The sequence below is a fragment of the Cheilinus undulatus genome, linkage group 9, assembly GCF_018320785.1.
Source record: "Cheilinus undulatus linkage group 9, ASM1832078v1, whole genome shotgun sequence".
Lineage (NCBI taxonomy): Eukaryota > Metazoa > Chordata > Actinopteri > Labriformes > Labridae > Cheilinus > Cheilinus undulatus.
Genome location: NC_054873.1, coordinates 50,264,303 through 50,283,588, shown reverse-complemented (window position 1 = coordinate 50,283,588; position 19,286 = coordinate 50,264,303). Strand labels below are relative to the sequence as shown.

Genomic DNA, 19,286 nt, shown 5'->3' with positions numbered 1-19,286 from the left:
AGGTTATGAACGCAGGGAAGGAATCATGTTGTCAAAGAAGGTTCTGATAAACATTTTCATTCACTCAGCCATGTAGCCGGACAAGAAGCCCGACTCCTGCTGCAGGAAACATCCCCCAAACCACGACACTTCCTCCTCAGCTTTTCACTGACTTCTTTATTCACCTCGGGTTCAGTCTTTCCCCAGTTTGACGATTTACAGAATGTTTTCCATTGGATCCAAATAAATTAAACTTTCTTTCTTCACTGAAGTAAACTTTGGACCAGTTTTCTTCTGTCCCTCAGCAAAGGTTAGTCTAGCTGTTTGGTTCTTTCTGCTATTGAGAGGTTTGGTCACTGCTGAGTGGCTTTCAGTCCAAATGTTCTTAAACGTCAGGACACTGTATGATGAGACAGAGTCCCTGTTCAGTGATGAACTGGTGAGCAGTTCCAGCTGCAGTGTTAAACCAGTTGTCCACTGAGGTTCTCCATATTACTCTGTCCTCTCTGTTAGTTGTCTTTTGTGGACGACCGGCCTTCTTGGTGGACTTGAATGAGTTTGTGACTTTTTAAGATGTAATATTCTTCTTCAGCCAACTTCTCTTGCTGTGGCTGACAGGGTCATCCCTTTGGCCTTCATCTGGACAACCTGCTGCCGGAGGGTTTTAGTCACTTTAGAACGGCTCACTTTCTTGTGAAGTCAGTGAAACCTGGAAGTTAGACTGCCAGTTAAATAGGGTTTGTCAGATAAGTAAGGAAATTAGCACCAGGTGCCAGGCTATTAGTGATTACTAGGAGGCATCTGAAAGTGTTCTCTAATTTTGATCAGTGTTCTTTTTAAATATTTCATTTAAGTTTTTTATACTGTGCTTCACATTATATGTAACACATGCAATATGCTTAAAATTCTGCTCTTTTACTCGTGTCTGGATCATTTTACAACAGGGCAATTCAGAGAACTTGAAATGTAGGAAATTGTGGATTGTTCTCTAATTTTGATCCCAGTGTATATATATATATTCAAAATAGAAAATATCTATTGTTTGAGCGTCTTAATCCAAAAACGTGCACAGTCCTTGTTTCCTGTATTGAATGATGTAGTGACTTGCTTCTGGCAACATGGCGGCGACGTCTGGCCAGCCAACCAATCTCTCGTTGCATATTATGTCTGTAACGTAAATTTGGATCATAAATCGATTCGTTAAAATTAATGTAACGTAAGGGCTGTGCTTGTTAATCCAAAAACAAACATATTTTTTGTCTACTTATGTTTCCTTATCTGGCAGACTTGCCTCTATTAACTCATGGAGAAGACAACGAAGAAGACGTTCAGTTTAAGTGACTTCTGGTATTAGAAGACGAGATATGGTGTGAAGTGGAGGTCCTCGGCTGCATCCAGGTACTCTTGGTCAGGGTCTTTAAAGAATAAATCCATTACTGACATTTTTGTTTTCCCAGAATGCTTCGTGAGGGTCTGTCAACCACTGGCCGGCTGTTGTGTGGTTGCACGATCATTCTGTGTTAGACTGTGCATGTTTTAAAGGTACAGTGTGTAAAATTTGGCATTTTAGCGACATCTAGCGTTCAGATTTTAGAATGAGCCGATCTGTTACCGAAACGTCACATCACTAAGCAACGGGAGCCTGTGAAGACCAAAAAGGATCATGAGCTGGACATCATTTACAGCAGTGACGAGGTGAGGGTTTATTCATTCATTTTTGTAACCGTTATTTTTATAGATTATAGGTCAGTCTTCCTCTCCGCCCGCCTTCCAGGTAGCTTTCAGGACCGGCGGGCAGGTTCGTATTTAAAAATCGCATTTCGCTCTTTCTGTCTTCAAAATGTTGCCGTAGACAACATGGCGGTTTGTTATGTCAGCCTCCGTGAGGGCGACCCGCGGTAATGTAAATTTAAAAAGCCTTTTTCTAATTTTGTAAAAAGAAAACCAAAGTTTAAAGGGGATGATTGTGCATTTATTTTAACATACTAAACATAGATATATAAACATTATATCCCATTTACACCGTTTCTGTTCGTCGAAATGCAGCCAACTTCTACACACTGTTCCTTTAACACCTGGATCATCACAGCTCCTCATGAAGAGAAAGAGACACAGAGAGGCCGTGACGTTTCAGTCTGATCCAGCCTAAAAACTCAAATGTAGGATCTTTTGCAGACCAGAAAATCTGACTTCAGTTTTATCTGAGTGGTCTATGCAGGCTATAAAGGCTACAAAGGTTTGGTTTTTAATAGGTGGAGTTCCTTAAAGGGTTGGGACACAGCTATCCTTCAGTTTTAAACTTATCTAGCCTTAAAATCCAAATAGATAATCTTCTGTAGACCAGATCATCTCATTTTAGTTCTGTCTGAGCAGTCTATGCTGGCTGTAAAGGATACAGTGGCTTTGTCTTCCATAGGCTTGGTTCTTTAAGGATGCAATCTCTGAATTGGGACATAGCTATTGTTAAATCTGAGATTGATCCATCATTAAGACCCAAATGGAAATCTTTTGTAGACCTAACAATCTTGTTTCATTTCTGAGTTGTCTTTTCAGAGTAAAAAGGCTTGGTCCTTCACAAGCTTAGATCTTTGAAGGGTGCTATCCCTGATTTGGGACACAGCTCTAGTTCAAGTTAAGTCTTATCCAGCCTTAAAACCCAAGTGATTCATCTTCTGTAGACCAGATGACCTCATTTTAGTTCTGTCTTAGCAGTCTATGCAGGCTGTAAAGGCTACAATGGCTCTGTCTTCCATAGGCCGGGTTATTTAAGGATGCAGACCCTGAATTGGGACATAGCTATGGTTAAATCTGAGATTGATCCATCATTAAGACCCAAATGGGAATCTTTTGTAGACCTAACAATCATATTTCATTTCTGAGTGGTCTTTTCAGAGTAAAAAGGCTTGGTCCTTCACAAGCTGAGATCTTTGAAGGGTGCTATCCCTGATATGGGAAGCAGCTGTAGTCCAAATTTTAGTCTTATCTAGCCTTAAAACCCAAGTGATTCATCTTCTGTAGACCAGATCATCTCATTTTAGTTCTGTTGTAGCAGTCTATGCTGGCTGCAAAGGATACAGTGGCTTTGTCTTCCATAGGCTTGGTTCTTTAAGGATGCAATCTCTGAATTGGGACATAGCTATGGTTAAATCTGAGATTGATCCAGCTCTAGTTAAATGTTAGTCTTATCTGGCCCTTAGACCCAGTAGATGTCTTCTATGGACCAAATGATTTTATTGTCTGTCTGAGCAACTGATGCAGACTACAAAGTCTGGTCCTTCAAAGGCAGAGTTCTTTAAGGGGAGGTTCCCCTGAATTGGGACACAGCTTTTGTCAAATTGTGGAAAAATGTGATATCTATGGAGTGGCTTTGATTAAAATGCAGTGAAGAAGGAAAACCAAAAGGCCAACATCCAAGGAGGATAGAGGCCTTAACTGTTAATGAATGTCAGAAGTTTAGGATTTGTTGACTGTCGTGTTTTGTGTCAAAATATCTGCAAGAATTTTAAAAGTATTTTTTCTTTAACTTTTGGCTCTGAGCATTTAATCCATGCTGTGACGAGTTCTTTCAAAGGTTCCATGTCTTGAACTTGATCCTCTCTAACTTTCCCTCCTTCCCTGTGGAGGTAGATGTCACAAACAGAATAAACATCTGTCTGTCAAACTCGACACTGAAACGACTCGCTGACATTGAGAGTCCATCGAGTGTCCTCCAAAGCGAAGCCAAGCAGGTGGCCGGGCAGCCCGTCCTGTCTGCAGAGCTGACCAGGTGGCTTTGTCATGGGGCTGTCTCCCGTCGCCCCGTCCTCTCCGTACTGTACGGCACGTCGAGTGGCACGCTGACATATTGCTGGGCAGTTTGGACATGGAGTGATGTGTTTGTGATGACAGTTCAGGTCGGCTCCAATGTGCCAGCAGTGGTAATTGGCCAGATGGTGACCTCTGGTTGAACCTGTCTGCATGCTCATTAGTCTCACTGAGCCCTCCCCGGTGTTTTTAAACACACTTTCCTTCCTGCACTGCTCAGACTCCACCACCAGATGGCAACATTCACCACTCTTAGCCTGGTCTGCTTCTGAAGAGCTGCTTCACCTTCCTGCTGATGCTTTCACAGCTTCCATGTTTCACCAGAACAATCAGGACACCACCACCTTCGTACATGTCACAGCTTAAAATTCACAAGTCGTACACCTTTTTTCAAAACACAAAAGTAAATAATAAGGCCAGAATTACTTGTAATGTGAGGAAAATATCAACCATGCTGCTGATTTAGATTATAAGCCTCATTTCTTTTCATCAAGTCTCTCAACAAGTACATTTTGTTTGCTAATATCTTCATTTATTCAGTCAAATTAGGCCTTATTTATGCGATTTATGTCTTGAAATAGGACGTTTACTTGGATGTGGTAGATCAGGAAGGAAAGTGAGATCATTTTTAGCAGAGATAAGATAAATAGACTTTCTTAGATATTAACTTTTGCTGTATATTAAAGAAAGACAAATTTGCACCACAATTAAAGCTTAAGATTTTGGTATCCAGAATCACATTTAATAAAAATACCACTATTATATCTTTTCTATGAATATGGAGGTTCCCCTGAGAGAAAGCTAGGTTTAATTTCAAAAAGACTGGAAAAAGTTAAACAGAAAACCCCCTATGAACTCTTTGAAATTATATCTTGTTAAGCTGTGTCCCAAATCAGGGGTTGCATCCTTTGATGGGCATATTTCAAGACTGATGGTGCTACAGTGAAATGTTGAATTCCTCTGTAGACCAGATCATCATATTTCGGTTTAGTCCTTCACAGTGGAGTTCTCATAGATGCCATCCCTGATTTGGGACACAGCTGTTGTTAAATTTTATTCAGATCCAGCCTTTAAACCCAAACATGAATCCTCTGTAGTCCAGATAATCTAATTTCAGTTTGGTCTGAGAGGTCTAGGCAGACTACGGAGGCTTGGTCCTTCACAGGCAGAGCTCTTTGAAGGATGCTTTTTCTTATTGGGACACAGCTATTGTTGAGTGTATTGGTGGTCAATAGAGGCCAGGATGGCTACAAAGACTGAGTCCTTCAGAAGCAGGGTTACTCTAACTGAATTGGGACACAGCTATTGTTTAATTCAAGTCTGACCCAGCCTTAATCCTAAAAAGGAAATCTCTCTAGACCAGATAGTCTTATTTCAGTTTGGTCTGAGAAGTCTATGCAGATTATGAAGGCTTGGTCTTTCACATGCAGGGCTCTTTGAAGGATGCTATTTCTGATTTAGGACACAGTTGTTGTATGTTAGTCTTGTCCAGCCTTAAAAACCAAACAGGAATCCTCTGTAGACCAGATCATCATAATGGTCTAAGCGGTCTTGGCAGACTATGAAGGCTTGGTACTTCACAGGTTAAATGTCCCTGAAGGATGCTATCTCTGATTTGGGATGCATCTATTGTAAAATTGTATTCTGATCCAGCCTTCCACTCAAGAATCACCTGTTGACCAGATGCTCTTATTTCATTTCTGAGTTTTCTATTTAGGCTGCAAAGGCTTGGATCTTTAAGGGCAAAGCTCCTTGAAGGATGCTATCTCTGATTTGGGACTCAGCTAATGTTAAGTGTTAATCTGATCCAGACTTAGAATCCAAACAGGAGTCCTCTGAAGACTAGACCATCTTAATTTCGTCTGGTCTTAGTGGTCTAGGCAGATTACATGTTATTATATTTTGTAACATTCTTATTTCATTTCTGAGTGGTCTTTAAGGGCGCTATCCCTGATTTGGGACACAGCTATAGTTTAATATTAGTCAGATCTGGCCTCTAGATCCAATAGAAGTCTTCTATGGACCAGATGATGTTATTGTCTGTCTGAGCAACTGATGCAGACTACAAAGTCTGGTCCTTCAAAGGCAGAGTTCTATAAGGGAAAGGTCCCCTGAATTGGGACACAGCTTTTGTCAAATTTTGGAAAAATGGGATATCTTTGGAGTGGCTTTGATTAAAATTCCCTCTGATTTTCAGCCCAAACAAAAACAGAAAAGCTTCTCATGTCTGCTGCGTGTGACCAGATCAGGCCTCCAGGATGCATGAGAACAAGTGAATATGAGAAGATCGATAAAGAAAGGATTAAGAATGAACAGAGGATGGAGAGAAAGAAAACGTCGTGATTTGAAAGGTTGAAAGGGCTGAGTCATTATCTCATTGTTTGACCCTCCGCAGAGAGGGAGCGAGAGAAAAAGGAGCGAGAAAAAGGAGCGAGAAGGAGATCACCATAGATGGAGATAGATGGAGCGACAGCGAGGTGAAAGAGGAGCGGCGGAGCGGCGGTCTCTGTGAGCAGATGTCGTTCGAGGGCAGCGAGAGGGCAGCGCGGCCTGCCTTTGTGCCGAGCTTCTCCCCGTAGAGATAATGAAGGGTGGAGCTGAGGGAAGGATGTGCAGTCATCACTCACTGTCTGTGTGCCATCAGAGCTCAGGCCTGTGTCATCCGTCACCATTCAGCTCCTCTGGCCCCCGCCGGCCCCGCCACTGTCATCATGGTCATTATCTCAGCCTGCGACACACAATCACACGGCCACAAAGACACACGCACAAACAAAACCCTCACAGACACACACATGGAGGTGCAAACAGGGAGCCAGCACACTTCTGCAGACGTAGACCGAATCTGCAGCGGGACGGTTTGTTCCAGAGAGACGCCAAAATATCAGACAGCCTCTAACAACCTGTCTGATACCGTAGTTTTAATAAAAAAGGCCGCTTATAGACGAGGGCTGAGCAGTAGCAGTGACACGGTGACATCTTTATCTGAAGCTATAAAGGTTTAAACCAGTGTTACTCAACCCTGCTCAACCAAAGAGCCAAATCATTGAAAAATATCTCTGCAAGAGCCACAATCTAAGAGGAGAAAGTGGCAAAAATGGCTAAAGTAGCATTTAAAATAAATTAAAGGTGGCAAAAATGGTCAAAAGGCAACAAAAATGTGTGAAAAGAGGCAAAAATGGGGAGGAAGTGGAAGAAGGTTAAAAAATAGCAAAAATGGGTGAGAAGTGACAAAAAATGAGTTACAGGTGGCAAAAATGGTCCAAAAGTAGCAAAAACTTGGCAAAGAATGAGTGAAAGTTGACTGAAATGGACGAAAAGTGGTCAAGTGGCAAAAATGGCAAAAAAAAAAATAGGAAACAAGTGTTATTTAATAGCAAAAGGTAGCTTAAATGGGTGAGAAGTTGAGAAAAGTGGCAAAAATGGGGAAAAAGTGCATAAAAGTTGCAAAAAGAAGTGGCAATAATGGGCAAAAGATAGGAAAGTAGTATAGAATGACAAAAGGTATCTCTGTAGGCATAAAGTGGCAAAAAAATAGGAAAGAGTGGTATTTTAATGGCTAAAGGTAGCTTAAATGGGTGAAAAGTGGCCAAATTGGAAAAAAAGGTGGAAGAATAAGTGGCAAAAATGGGCAAAAAATTGAAAAAAAGTGGTATTTAATGGCTAAACGTAGCTTAAATGGGCAAAAAGTTGCAAAAAATGGGAAAAATGGGATAAAAGTTGCAAAAAGAAGTATCAATAATGGGCAAAAGATAGGAAACAAGTAGTATATAATGAAAAAACGTAGCTCTAATGGGCCAAAAGTGGCAAAAAATTGTGAAAAGGGCAAAAAAGTTCCCTTCAAAGTTTTCTGGGGGAATAATATTTAAGTTTAAGACATTAAAGAGCCAAGAGATTTGAGTCTTTCCCTTTAGCCACATTTATTCTTTTTTATTTATTTAATCAGCCAAACTGTGAAAGTAACATAACTGTAAAACACCCCGATGAATACGCTCCCATGACTTTATTTGGTTTGAAAAACTCTGATGAGATCACGGACGTTCCTTTACCTCGGTCCTAATGCTAGCAGCTAATGCTAGCAGCTAATGCTACCCTGCATGCATGTATGTCAAATTTTGGCTTTCCTTCAAGTAGAACTAAGTTCTTCGACTTTTTTAGATGGTTGTCAGGTAATTTTATTGAGATGTCTGCAGAATTTGCTTTGAAATTTTTAATTTTTGGTACATTCATGGGAATTTGGTAAATTTGTTTTCAAAGTTTGGGGAATTTGATTGAAAATTTTGGAAGAAAAATTCCTTTGAAGTTTTCCTAAATTTTCCTGGAATTTTTGGGGACTTTGCTTGGATGTTTAGGAGATTGTTGGGGGGGGATTTTCCATGGAACTTGAATGGAATTTATTTGTTAAATTATTTGTTAATTTCTGCTTTGAAATTTTAATGGAATTTGCTTTAGAGTTTCAGGGAATTTGCCTAAAAGGAATTTTCTTGGGGGCTACTTTGAATTTTTTTCTTTTTTGGGTTAAATTTTAGGAGAATTTTCAACGTTTGGAATATTTGACTGGAAATTTGGGTAATGAATTTTCCTCTTAATTTTCTTGAAATTTCCTGGAATTTTTGGGGATTTTTTTGGATATTTTGGATGTTCTTTGGGGGATGTTTTCCTTGGAATTTATTTGTAAAGTTCTGGGAATTCACTTTGACATTTTTAATGCAAATGCTATAAAGTTTTGGGTAATTTGACCAAAAAAATCAGGAATTTTCTTGGGGGGTACTTTATAATGTCTTACATTTTTGTTTTTTTTTTGGGACAATTTTCAAAATTTGGGAAATTTGACTAGGATTTTGGGTAATGAATTTCCCACTTAATTTTCCTGAAATTTCCTTAATTTTTTAGGGATTTTGTTCAGATATTTTGGATATTCTTTGGGGGATGTTTTCCTTGGAATTTATTTGTAAATTTCTAAGAATTTTATTAAAAATGTAAATTAGAATTTGCTCTGAAATTTGGAGAAAAAAATAAACAAATAAAATAAAATGCTGTCCTTTATGAAGAAGCCATATTTGGTCAAAGCTACTTCCTGTCTAAAGACACGGCTTAGCCGTTATTTCTATCAGGTCCTGATCCTAAATGAGAAACTAAAAATGCAGAACAAACAAAAGCCTGTTATTATCATAAGCACTAAAGGTGAGCGGTGGGAGCTTCGTGAAAGGGTTTCCGTGGCGAGCAGCCCTAGCAGTCCAATGCTAAACCGGATAGAGTGGAGTAAAGAACACGACACTGGACTGTGGAGCAGTGGACACGTGTTCTGTGGAGCGACCAATCATCTTCTCTGATTACAGTCAGATGGTGAGTCTGGGTCTGGAGGATGCTGGGAGAACGTTACTTGTCTGACTGTGAAGTTCGGTGGAGGTTCATGGTCTGGGGCTGGTTTTCAGGGTCTGGTCTAGACCCCTTATCTCCAGCTTCAGCAGACCAAGACATTCGGACAATGCTATGCTTCCAACTGTGCGGCAGCAGCTTGGGGAATGTCCTTTTCTATTCCAGCATGACTATATGGGTTTAAACACTCTGTCATCACAGCCCCTGTCAGTGTAAAGGTCAGGCGGCTGAATACTTTTGTCCATAGTGCATGTTTGAGCTGCAGAAGGAGGGCGCTGTTAACCAGGAGGCTAGCATCAACGCTGCTACATCCTCATAATGCTGACATGGACGTCGTAGGTGCTTTATGAAAGTTAAACTCTAAATCAAAGTTGTAAAGTAGCGGAATAGTCCTTTAACTCGGTCCAATGTCAGTTTTATTCCGTCTCTACTCACTCATTCCTCGACACAACACAATCCCACCCCTCTCGTTTGCTCATTTCCCATCCGTTCCTGTGAGGTTGTGCGTCCATGCTCGTGTCCATGTCTACAAGTGTGTTATGGTGTGTATTTGTGTGTGTTAAGGTGTGTGTTTTGGTGTGTGTTTGATCCGTATCTGAGGCTCTGGCTGCCTCTGAATGGAGGATCATGTGGTGAAGAGATGGATGGCTCAGAGCCCGCTGCTGTCTCCTCTAATTGTAAAATATTAGTTACATTAGACTCTGGCTTGTGATTAATGGAACTTATTTGGAGGTTGCCCTCTCCTGGACCTCCCCTCTCCTCTGACGGGGGGGTGGGGGGGGGGAACAGTGGACCTGGAGGGAGGAGGGGGAGGAAGCAGAGGGGGGAGGGAGAGCGGCAAACAAGCGACTGATGTTGACACGAGCCCTTTTGGCTTTTTATTAACAGACTTTATGAACGTGGAGCAGGCTGCAGGATTGTTTACATCTTCTGAGGTTACGCCGAGGAAGAGGAGTGAGGAGAAGCAGCGCTGAAGTCTCTGATGGCACAAAGGAGGAGGGGAAGCAGAGGAATATGGAGCATTTTTCACTAAACCTTTTGGCTTTTAGTGCCTTTATTCATAGAGGAGGACAGAGCTGGGTTAGTCGCCACGGGCCAGACCTGAACCTGTGAACATATCAGTGAAATCAAACATTGCTTAGGTTTACTACACCTCTGAGTACCAGCACTCTATCTCAGCCCACTAGTACTACAAGTAGATCAATTTTGAACTAACTAGTACTGCTAGTGGGTAGGGGCGGACCGGGACAATAATTCAGGCCAGGAGTTTCATACCATCCCAGGCCACCACCACCCGATTAACGCAAAACCCCAAGAGTGAGTTAGGTTGGGCCCCTTCTGATGTAAGAGTGTAAAATAATAAAACAAAGGCTCCTCATGTGCCCACACACAGCTGGTTCTGTTTCTTTTCCCTACAAAATCAATGTTTCTTTTGTGTTGCAATAACCTGTACTCAAGTCACAAAAACTGAAATGATTCTGTTTCATCTGCTTCTACACTTTAAATGTGCAGGCTGCACGTTTAACAGTGTAATAGTAGATGAAATAAAATAGGTGACAGTACACCATCATCCACCTAAACTAGAGACCAATCCTATTTCTAATGTAACAGGTACCAGACTAGTTAAAAATTGGACCCCTGACTCTGCTCCCTTCTACACCTTTGTAAAGAAAAACCCAAAAGCCTCCCATAATTTCCACGATATTCAAATTTACTAATTGACATTTTTTATATGCATTGGCTATCTTCATATATCAACCAGTACTACTGGATTTTACCTGGTTAAATAAAGGTTAAAGACCCTGTAAAGTGAAATCCAAAGTTTTTGTCTTAACACTCTAGAAATGTTGGAATCTGGTTGCTGTAAACATGGGAAAACTCTGAGATCTACATGGGACTGAATTCTGGATTTAGGCCATTTAATCTCTTTCCTGGATTGGTTTCATGTGGGCGGGGCCAATATGTCATGAGCCCACAGTAGGGAATGACCCCGCCCCTCAATATTGTGGAAGGAAGCAGTCACCTGGAGCAGGGACTTCTGGTTCATTTTGTGCAAAGGAATTCAGTCTTGTGCTCTTGTACCGCTCTATAATGTTCATGTTTCATTGCAAAGTTATAGTTCTGCATGTTTTGTTTATTGGTTCATGTTTTTAGGGAAAATATTTTTCCAAGTATGACACCATGAGTGAGGGGGTTAATGCTGCAGACTACCCGTGTCCTGAGTGGGCGTGGTTTCAGCTCATTCAAGAGACACGCCCACACCATCCTGGAGCAGATTTTATGGCCTCATTTTTCATGATTTGAAGCTTCTTTTTATAAACTTGGAGATGCTTTATGTGACTGAAATTTGACCTGGGGGTTCATAGCACAGTGATCTATCATACCACAAACCTAAATACAGATTAATTTTTACTTTACAGGGTCTTTAAATGAAACAAAATAATACAAGCATTTCAATATTCATATAGTTCATTAGGTTGTTTCTATGTCAGTTAACTATATTCTAAAATTTGCAGTATCCTTTATTAAAACTTAAAACATTTGTTTTATTTAGTCAGTTTTAGCCTCATCAGCTTCCACAAAGTGGACTAACCTCCTCATGGAGCTAGTCATGCTGATAGGCTAAGGTTGTGTGTCTGTTGTCACTGCTAGTGTTTAATTTCCCACGCCGATGAAATCAGCAGGGGGTTATGTAAAGGGCTCCGTATCTTTGTTTGTTTGTATGTGTACAAGATAACTCGAGAACGGAGAGTCGGATCTTCACCAAACTTTCAGGGAATATTGGGATAGTGAGAGGGAAGAATCAGATTTTGGTGATGATCCGTGCAGCCGTTTGTTTTTTTGGAACACCATAGTAATCAATGGTAGCGGCGTGGGTCCGCCGACTCAGACGGCCATTCTAGTTTATTACCTGCTCCTGTACTGACGAACATGTCAGTAATTTTACAGCACTTCGCTGCATCTGCAGCCAGGGCTTTTCATTTTTGAACCTCTCCCTTTCTGCTCCACTTCTCCTCTTGGGTTGGCGATCTGGCTCCATTTGTCAGTGTTGTGTAATGGACTGTTCATGATAGGTTCACTGTCCAGTGTTAATGTTGAAAATGTAGCCAGTTCAGAGTGTGACTGTTGGCGAGGTTCTAAGATTTTCGGAGTGTCAGTGAACATATCAGTTAGAGAGATGCGAGAGTTTGCTGCATGATGAGAGACTGGCGAGATTCTAGGAAGTCACGGCCACAGTAGTCTGTACTTCTGCGAAATAAAGTTGCAGCGAAACTGACTGACCGTCTGCTCACTGAGGGACGTTACAGTAGAACTACGGGCGCGGGAGGAGGGGGGGCGGGGCCGCAACTTGGTGTGTGTCTACCTGCAGTAGAGAGCCTCAGAAAAAGAGAGGAGGGGGTGTGTTTGTGCCCGACGTTGCTGCTCAATCTGCGTGAGCTCCATTGAGGCAGATACCCTGAGCCGCACGACGGATTGTTTATTAAAATTCATGCGTGACCAGATCCGAGCCTTTGGTCCCGACTCTTGGCTTCCCTGAGTGGGCCAGTTCAGGACCCAGGGCAACGGGGAATGTCCCGGTGCTCCCGATGGCCAATCTGCCACTGCCAGTGGGCATTTTTAGCTCTGGTACTACCAGTAAATTGATTAATCTTTTCTGGTTCCATTTTTTAATCAACCAATCATGTCGTCTCTGCCTGTTGTTGCTATGCTGTTCTCTGGGAGACTTTTGCTTTGATCTCACTAAGTGATCCCCAACATTTTGTCACACACACTCATCACACTCACTCATGAAACATTAAAATGCACTCTTGATTTTTGCGACAATAATGACTCCATAGCTTTTCCTCTTTCTGGAGCAGGATGGTTGTAAGAGTTGTAAACTAGACATAGAGAGGGTGGAGCCTGGCAGACTTGAACCCAGGCAGTCTGAACATGGTCATAACCCTACGCCGACACCCCTAAAGTCCATTTTTAACAGTCCGACTCCATAAATCGACTTCCTCTGACTGCATGTAAATGTGCTGATGAAACTCGCCCAGTTCAGGCCCCCACCCTCTCTCTCTCTGACTGCTGTGTTAGTGCGTGTCCTTTACGGCCATCAGGTTATTATACACCGACAGATGGAGCATTACCTTTTATTGCTCACACCTTCTGTGAGTTTTCCCACTTCCCCCCACCAAAAAAACCCACCTTTTTATGTAGATGTGAGAGCGAGTGTTAGGCTGCCTACAGCTGTCTCTGCTCTGATGAGGAGCAAACACAGAGGAAGAGGAGGAGGAGGAGGATGTGTTTCAGAGGGGGGAGGGGCGGAGGCTCTGACGGCCCGGCTCAGTTTTTGGGAAGTGATGTTGAATGACATCAGCATGTAATGGTTTACTGTAAGCATGAATCAGAGAAACACATGAAGTGTTGGACGGGGGGAAAGAAGGAGACAGTCATGATGAGGTAACATCTCCGAAATAGCAGCAGGGAGTGAGGACGCGCACGGACGGAGAGGAGAGTGAGACAGAGAGGCCTGGGTTTAGAGCTCAGTGAAGTCCAAGACTCTTAAAGGTACAGTCTGTGCTAGGGATGGGATTTCATGACAAGTTACTCTTCTGAAGTCACCACAACCACTTCCAGTAAGGTTTGAAACAGCACCCCCATGCCCCTGTCTCTGTCAGCTCATGTGCAGAAATGCACTGAAAAAGGCACTTCCTGTTCACGCTGGAAGCGGTCCAGAACGTTTACGCACTTTTCAAAAGGGATCTTTGAGGTGAAATGTGCCAACAGTCCATTTCTAGTGAGTTTTTAGTACAGATATTTGCAGCAGAGGTGCTCTGGCACACACACGGATGTAGAACACAAACTCCTAAAAAGTTGGGACACCGGTTTTAGAGCAACGTATGCTCCCATCCAGACAACGTCTCTGTCAGGGAAGGCTAAACCACATACCACATCCATCACAACAGCATGGCTTCACAGACGTTGTAACTCAGTTAATCAGCAGCACTGCTGTCAGGATCTTGTTTAATTGATCTTGTTTAACAGTCAGACTCGCTGCCGCCCCCCTCTGGCTGTCGTACTGCATTACAGCCAGGCTCAGGAGTAAACTATGGTAAAAAGAGTGTTTTTAAGTGCAGTGAATTCTTCATAATGCTCATAATTTGCTGTCTAATGGTAAATTTCAGAGGGCTGCCCCGTCCTCAGCCCCGTGTGTTTGTCTGAGTGTTTGTAGAGGAGTTATGGAGCGGGACAGGCAGGAAGTTTTGGCATGCCTCTCCTCCCAGCTGCAGACGTCTGTCATTCCTCAGCTCAGCGCTGGTGTGTGTGTTTATTTGTCCGTCTACGTGTGTGTGTGTGTGTGTGTGGGTGTGTGTGTGTGTGTGTGAGCAGGAAATGTGCTACAATGACTGAGAACTCTCAGGCCTTTTAATAAAAACCTGTCAGCCTGTGAGGTGTTGCAGCGTTAGCTGAAGTCAGTGAGTTAGAAAGTCTAAACTGTTATAATGAGGCCACATCAGTGAAAATTTAACATGTTTTTATCATAAAGGGTAGAAAAAAACCTGTTTGATTTCTGCTGAAACTTCTGTGTGTGTGATTTTGTTTCCCTCTCAGGGTCAGAGTTAACCTCAGCTGCAAAGATCTGGACTAAAAGACTGGAAACATGCAGACAGCCCCATCCTTCTTCTGAGCTTTAAAACACTCCTCTCATTTTCACTGAACACATTTAGGCATCAGGTTTTGCTCCGAACAACAGAGAAGTAAAGACAGTGGTGGATCCATAGGGTATCAATAAAGGAAAAATCAATAAAAATGATTGATCTCACAGGAGAACGTTTAAAATCTTTTTCCATTTTTGAAATTTTAAAACCAGACTGCAGCTTATGTACCAGATTTCTGATTTTATAGTTATGTTCCTCTAAGATGCATCATTACAAAGCTGGATGCATACAGAAAGTGCACTATATGGACAAAAGTATTTAGCCACCTTGAGCCCAGGTTTCTTCCAGTTGAAGGGTTTTAATGGGGACAAAATCAGCCTGGTTTCCTGGTCAGAGCGTGTTTCTAAACCGGGCTCGTTCTCCTCCAGGCTGATTTATAAACGGAGCTTTTATTGAGCCTTTCCTCTCCTTTCTTCTCTTCCAGCTCTGAAGCCCTTCCAGTCCAGGTACTGCCAAAAATGGCAAAAATCTGTAAAATGGACTAAGAGGATTAAAATTAGTAAAAAAGAGGCAATAAATAGGTTAAGAGTGGAAAAAGCATTGGCAACAATGGTCCTGGTGTGAACAATATGGATTAAAAGTGGAAAAACAAGTAAAGAACAGTGAAAATAGTTAAAAGTGTCAAAGAAACGGCCCAAATTTTTTAAAAATTTTTGGTTGAAAAGGGCAAAAAGAGGTTAAAAAAATGATTAAAATTGTCATAAAGGGACAAAATGGACAAAAATAGTTTGAAAGTGTTACATATGTGTTTAAAGGGCCAAAAATAAGTAGCAACGAAGGGCAAAAATCTGCAAAATGGATAAAAAATAACAAAAATTGGTAAAAGAGTGGCAATGAATAGGTTAAGAGTGGAAAAAGCAGTGGCAACAATGGTCCAAATGTAATCAATTTGGATTTAAAGGGGAAAAACAAGTAAAAAACAGTAAAAAAAAAAAAAGATAAAAGTGTCAAATATGAGTAAAAAGGGGCAAATATTGTGGCAACAATGGGCAAAAAGCAAAATATATGGATTGAAAGGGGCAAAACAAGAAGCAACACAGTAAAAATAGTTAAAAGCTCCAAATATGGGTTAAAGAGGGCAAAAACAGGTAAAAACAAGTGTTTACAGGTGGCATAAATGTGTGAAAGTGTTAAATATGGGTAAAAGGGGCAAAAAAAGTAGAAACAAAGGGATAAAATCTATAAAAAGGATTTAAAAGATTAAAATTAGTAAAAAAGAGGCAATAATTAGGTTAAGAGTGGAAAAAGCAGTGGCAACCATGGTCCTGGTGTGAACAATATGGATTAAAAGGGGAAAAACAAGTAAAAAACAGTGAAAATAGTTAAAAGTGTCAAAGAAACAGCCCAAATTTTTTAAAAATTTTTGGTTAAAAAGGGCAAAAAGAGGTTAAAAAAATGATTAAAATTGTCATAAAGGGACAAAAATGGACAAAAATAGTTTGAAAGTGTTACATATGTGTTTAAAGGGCCAAAAATAAGTAGCAACGAAGGGCAAAAATCTGCAAAATGGATAAAAAATAACAAAAATTGGTAAAAGAGTGGCAATGAATAGGTTAAGAGTGGAAAAAGCAGTGGCAACAATGGTCCTAGTGTGAACAATATGGATTAAAAGGGGAAAAACAAGTAAAAAACAGTGAAAATAGTTAAAAGTGTCAAAGAAACGGCCCAAATTTTTTTTAAATTTTTGGTTAAAAAGGGCAAAAAGAGGTTAAAAAAATGATTAAAATTGTCATAAAGGGACAAAAATGGACAAAAATAGTTTGAAAGTGTTACATATGTGTTTAAAGGGCCAAAAATAAGTAGCAACGAAAGGCAAAAATCTGCAAAATGGATAAAAAATAACAAAAATTGGTAAAAGAGTGGCAATGAATAGGTTAAGAGTGGAAAAAGCAGTGGCAACAATGGTCCAAATGTAATCAATTTGGATTTAAAGGGGAAAAACAAGTAAAAAACAGTAAAAAAAAAAAAAAGATAAAAGTGTCAAATATGAGTAAAAAGGGGCAAATATTGTGGCAACAATGGGCAAAAAGCAAAATATATGGATTAAAAGGGGCAAAACAAGAGGCAACACAGTAAAAATAGTTCAAAGCTCCAAATATGGGTTAAAGAGGGCAAAAACAGGTAAAAACAAGTGTTTACAGGTGGCATAAATGTGTGAAAGTGTTAAATATGGGTAAAAGGGGCAAAAAAAGTAGAAACAAAGGGATAAAATCTATAAAAATGGATTTAAAAGATTAAAATTAGTAAAAAAGAGGCAATAATTAGGTTAAGAGTGGAAAAAGCAGTGGCAACGATGGTCCTGGTGTGAACAATATAGATTAAAAGGGGAAAAACAAGTAAAAAACAGTAAAAATAGTTAAAAGCTCCAAATATGGGTTAAAAAGGGCAAAAACGGGTAAAAACAAGTGTTTACAATTGGCAGAAATGGGCAAGAAGAGGCAAAAATGTTTTGAAAGTGTTAAATATGGGTTAAAGGGGCAAAAAGAAGTAGAAACTAAGGGATAAAATCTGTAAAAATGGATTGAAAAGATTAAAATGAGCAAATGAGGCAATAATAAGGTTAAACAGGGGTTCGAATCCGGCCTGAGGCCCTCCCCCGCGTCTCTCCCCCCCTCTTGACCCTGTTTCCGACTCTGTCCACTGTCCTCCTCTATCTAACAAAGGCACAAAAATGCCCCCAAATAAATCTTAAAAAAAAAAAAGAACTGGCAAAAATGGTCCGAAAGAGTCAACAATGAGTAAAAAGGGGCAAATATTGTGGCAACAATGCACACAGAAAGTTCACTATATGGACAAAAGTATTTAGCCGCCTTGAGCCCAAGTTTCTTCCGGTTGAAGGGTTTGAATGGGGACAAAGTCAGCCTGGTTTCCTGGTCAGACTTGGTTCCAAACCGGGCTCGTTCTCCTCAGGATCTCCTCAGGATCTCCTCTAGGCTGATTTTTAAACGGAGCTTTCATTGAGCCTTTCCTCTCCTCTCTTCCAGCTCGGAAGCCCTTCCAGTGCCGGTACTGCCCCTACAGCGCCTCCCAGAAGGGAAACCTGAAGACCCACGTCCTCTGCGTCCACCGTAAGCCCTTCGACAACTCCCTCTACCCGGACCGCCGCCTCCGCCGCTCGCACCCGCCCCAGAGGCCCTCCAGACCGCCTCAGAGCGTCGCGGGAGAGAGCCGAGCGGCGGGCAGGGACCAGATCGGCATGACATCACTCTGCGGGACTTGATGTTGTCATGGCAACAGACAGTTGTGATTATTGTTTTAGCTTCACCTCGACGGGGTTAGGATGATTGTGAAAACGTTAAGATGTACATTCCAGTGTCTACTTGAAGAGCCTCAGTGCGTATTTATCTGCCTATAATAATAATGAGAATAAAGTCCATGTGATGTGAATGTGACCACGGCCGCCTCGCTGCCCTTCTTCTGGTCAAACCTTTCCGCTCCCATCCGTCACAGACACACACACAGCACTGTTCTCTCATCCAGCAAATACTCCGTGTTACATTTTTGTAAATATCGCTCCGTTTCCCTTCCAGTCCACGAGTCTTGTCGATCTGTCAGGATGTGGTGCCAGATGTTCGGGCTTTAATCGCGGCAGATGTAATGAAGTAGAATGCTGCACATCGGAGCTTCCATTTGTTCTGGATTCCACTCCAGGGAGAAAGGCTCTCTCACATATAATTATTGCCCATTAACTCCTCTGCTTCATGCCCTGGTGCTGGAACAATGCTCAATTAAGGGGAACCAAGGAAATGGAAAAACGGCACACATTCATTGATTGTACATTCTTTTCTCTTCTCACAAGGCCGCGGCTTTAGCACGCTCCCGCCGCCGCCGTGTACGGTCACTTTAGCTTGACGTGAGCCCTCCCGTGCCAAGAGTCTGCCCGCGCACCCGGAGATCACCTTGGGCAGCTGTGTGCCTGTTCAGCCGGGGCCTCGTCGCCACAGCGATGTGACTTTGACTGACAGCCGGCCTGACAACTCCATTCATGCGCCACCTGCTAGCTGTCAATCACAGCGGCCATCCTGGGGCTATTGACGGAGCTGTCAGCCCGTGTGAGATGTGTCTGTCAAAGCCCACCCACTCTGCCACTCCGTCTCCTGCCCGGGCAGTCTGACATTCGTTTACTGTCCCCCTGCCACCCTCTCCTTCCTCTCCATCTCTTCCTCTTCTGCTGTCTGTCTGTCTTCCCTCGGAGACACGGCGGCCTCCTAATCCCAGATCCAATCTCTGGTTCTTTGGGCACATTCCTCCTCCTCGAACCTGCTGCTTTTACTGACGGAGAGCTTCACAAACACCTGATAGACCGTTAAAGCCAGATCTATACGGGGATTTACACCGCAGTCTGTCTGTGGGGGTCTCCAGATGCCAAGGCTGCCCATTGGGGGGGGGGGCACAGAGGAGAGCTTTCTGGGGCCCAGCCGA

The 19,286-nt window shown here is 42.0% G+C and overlaps 1 protein-coding gene across 4 annotated transcripts in view; it reads left to right on the top strand.

Moving 5' to 3' along the window:
• LOC121514753 (zinc finger protein 536-like) overlaps positions 1–18,256 on the top strand; it is a 92,587-nt gene extending 74,331 nt beyond the window's left edge. For all 4 annotated transcript variants that reach the window (XM_041795046.1, XM_041795043.1, XM_041795045.1 and 1 more), the window contains one exon: positions 17,849–18,256. In XM_041795046.1, the coding sequence (XP_041650980.1) occupies positions 17,849–18,084 (236 nt within the window). In that variant the 3' untranslated portion in view covers positions 18,085–18,256. The remainder of the gene's footprint in view (positions 1–17,848) is intronic.
• Positions 18,257–19,286: the final 1,030 nt, after the last annotated feature.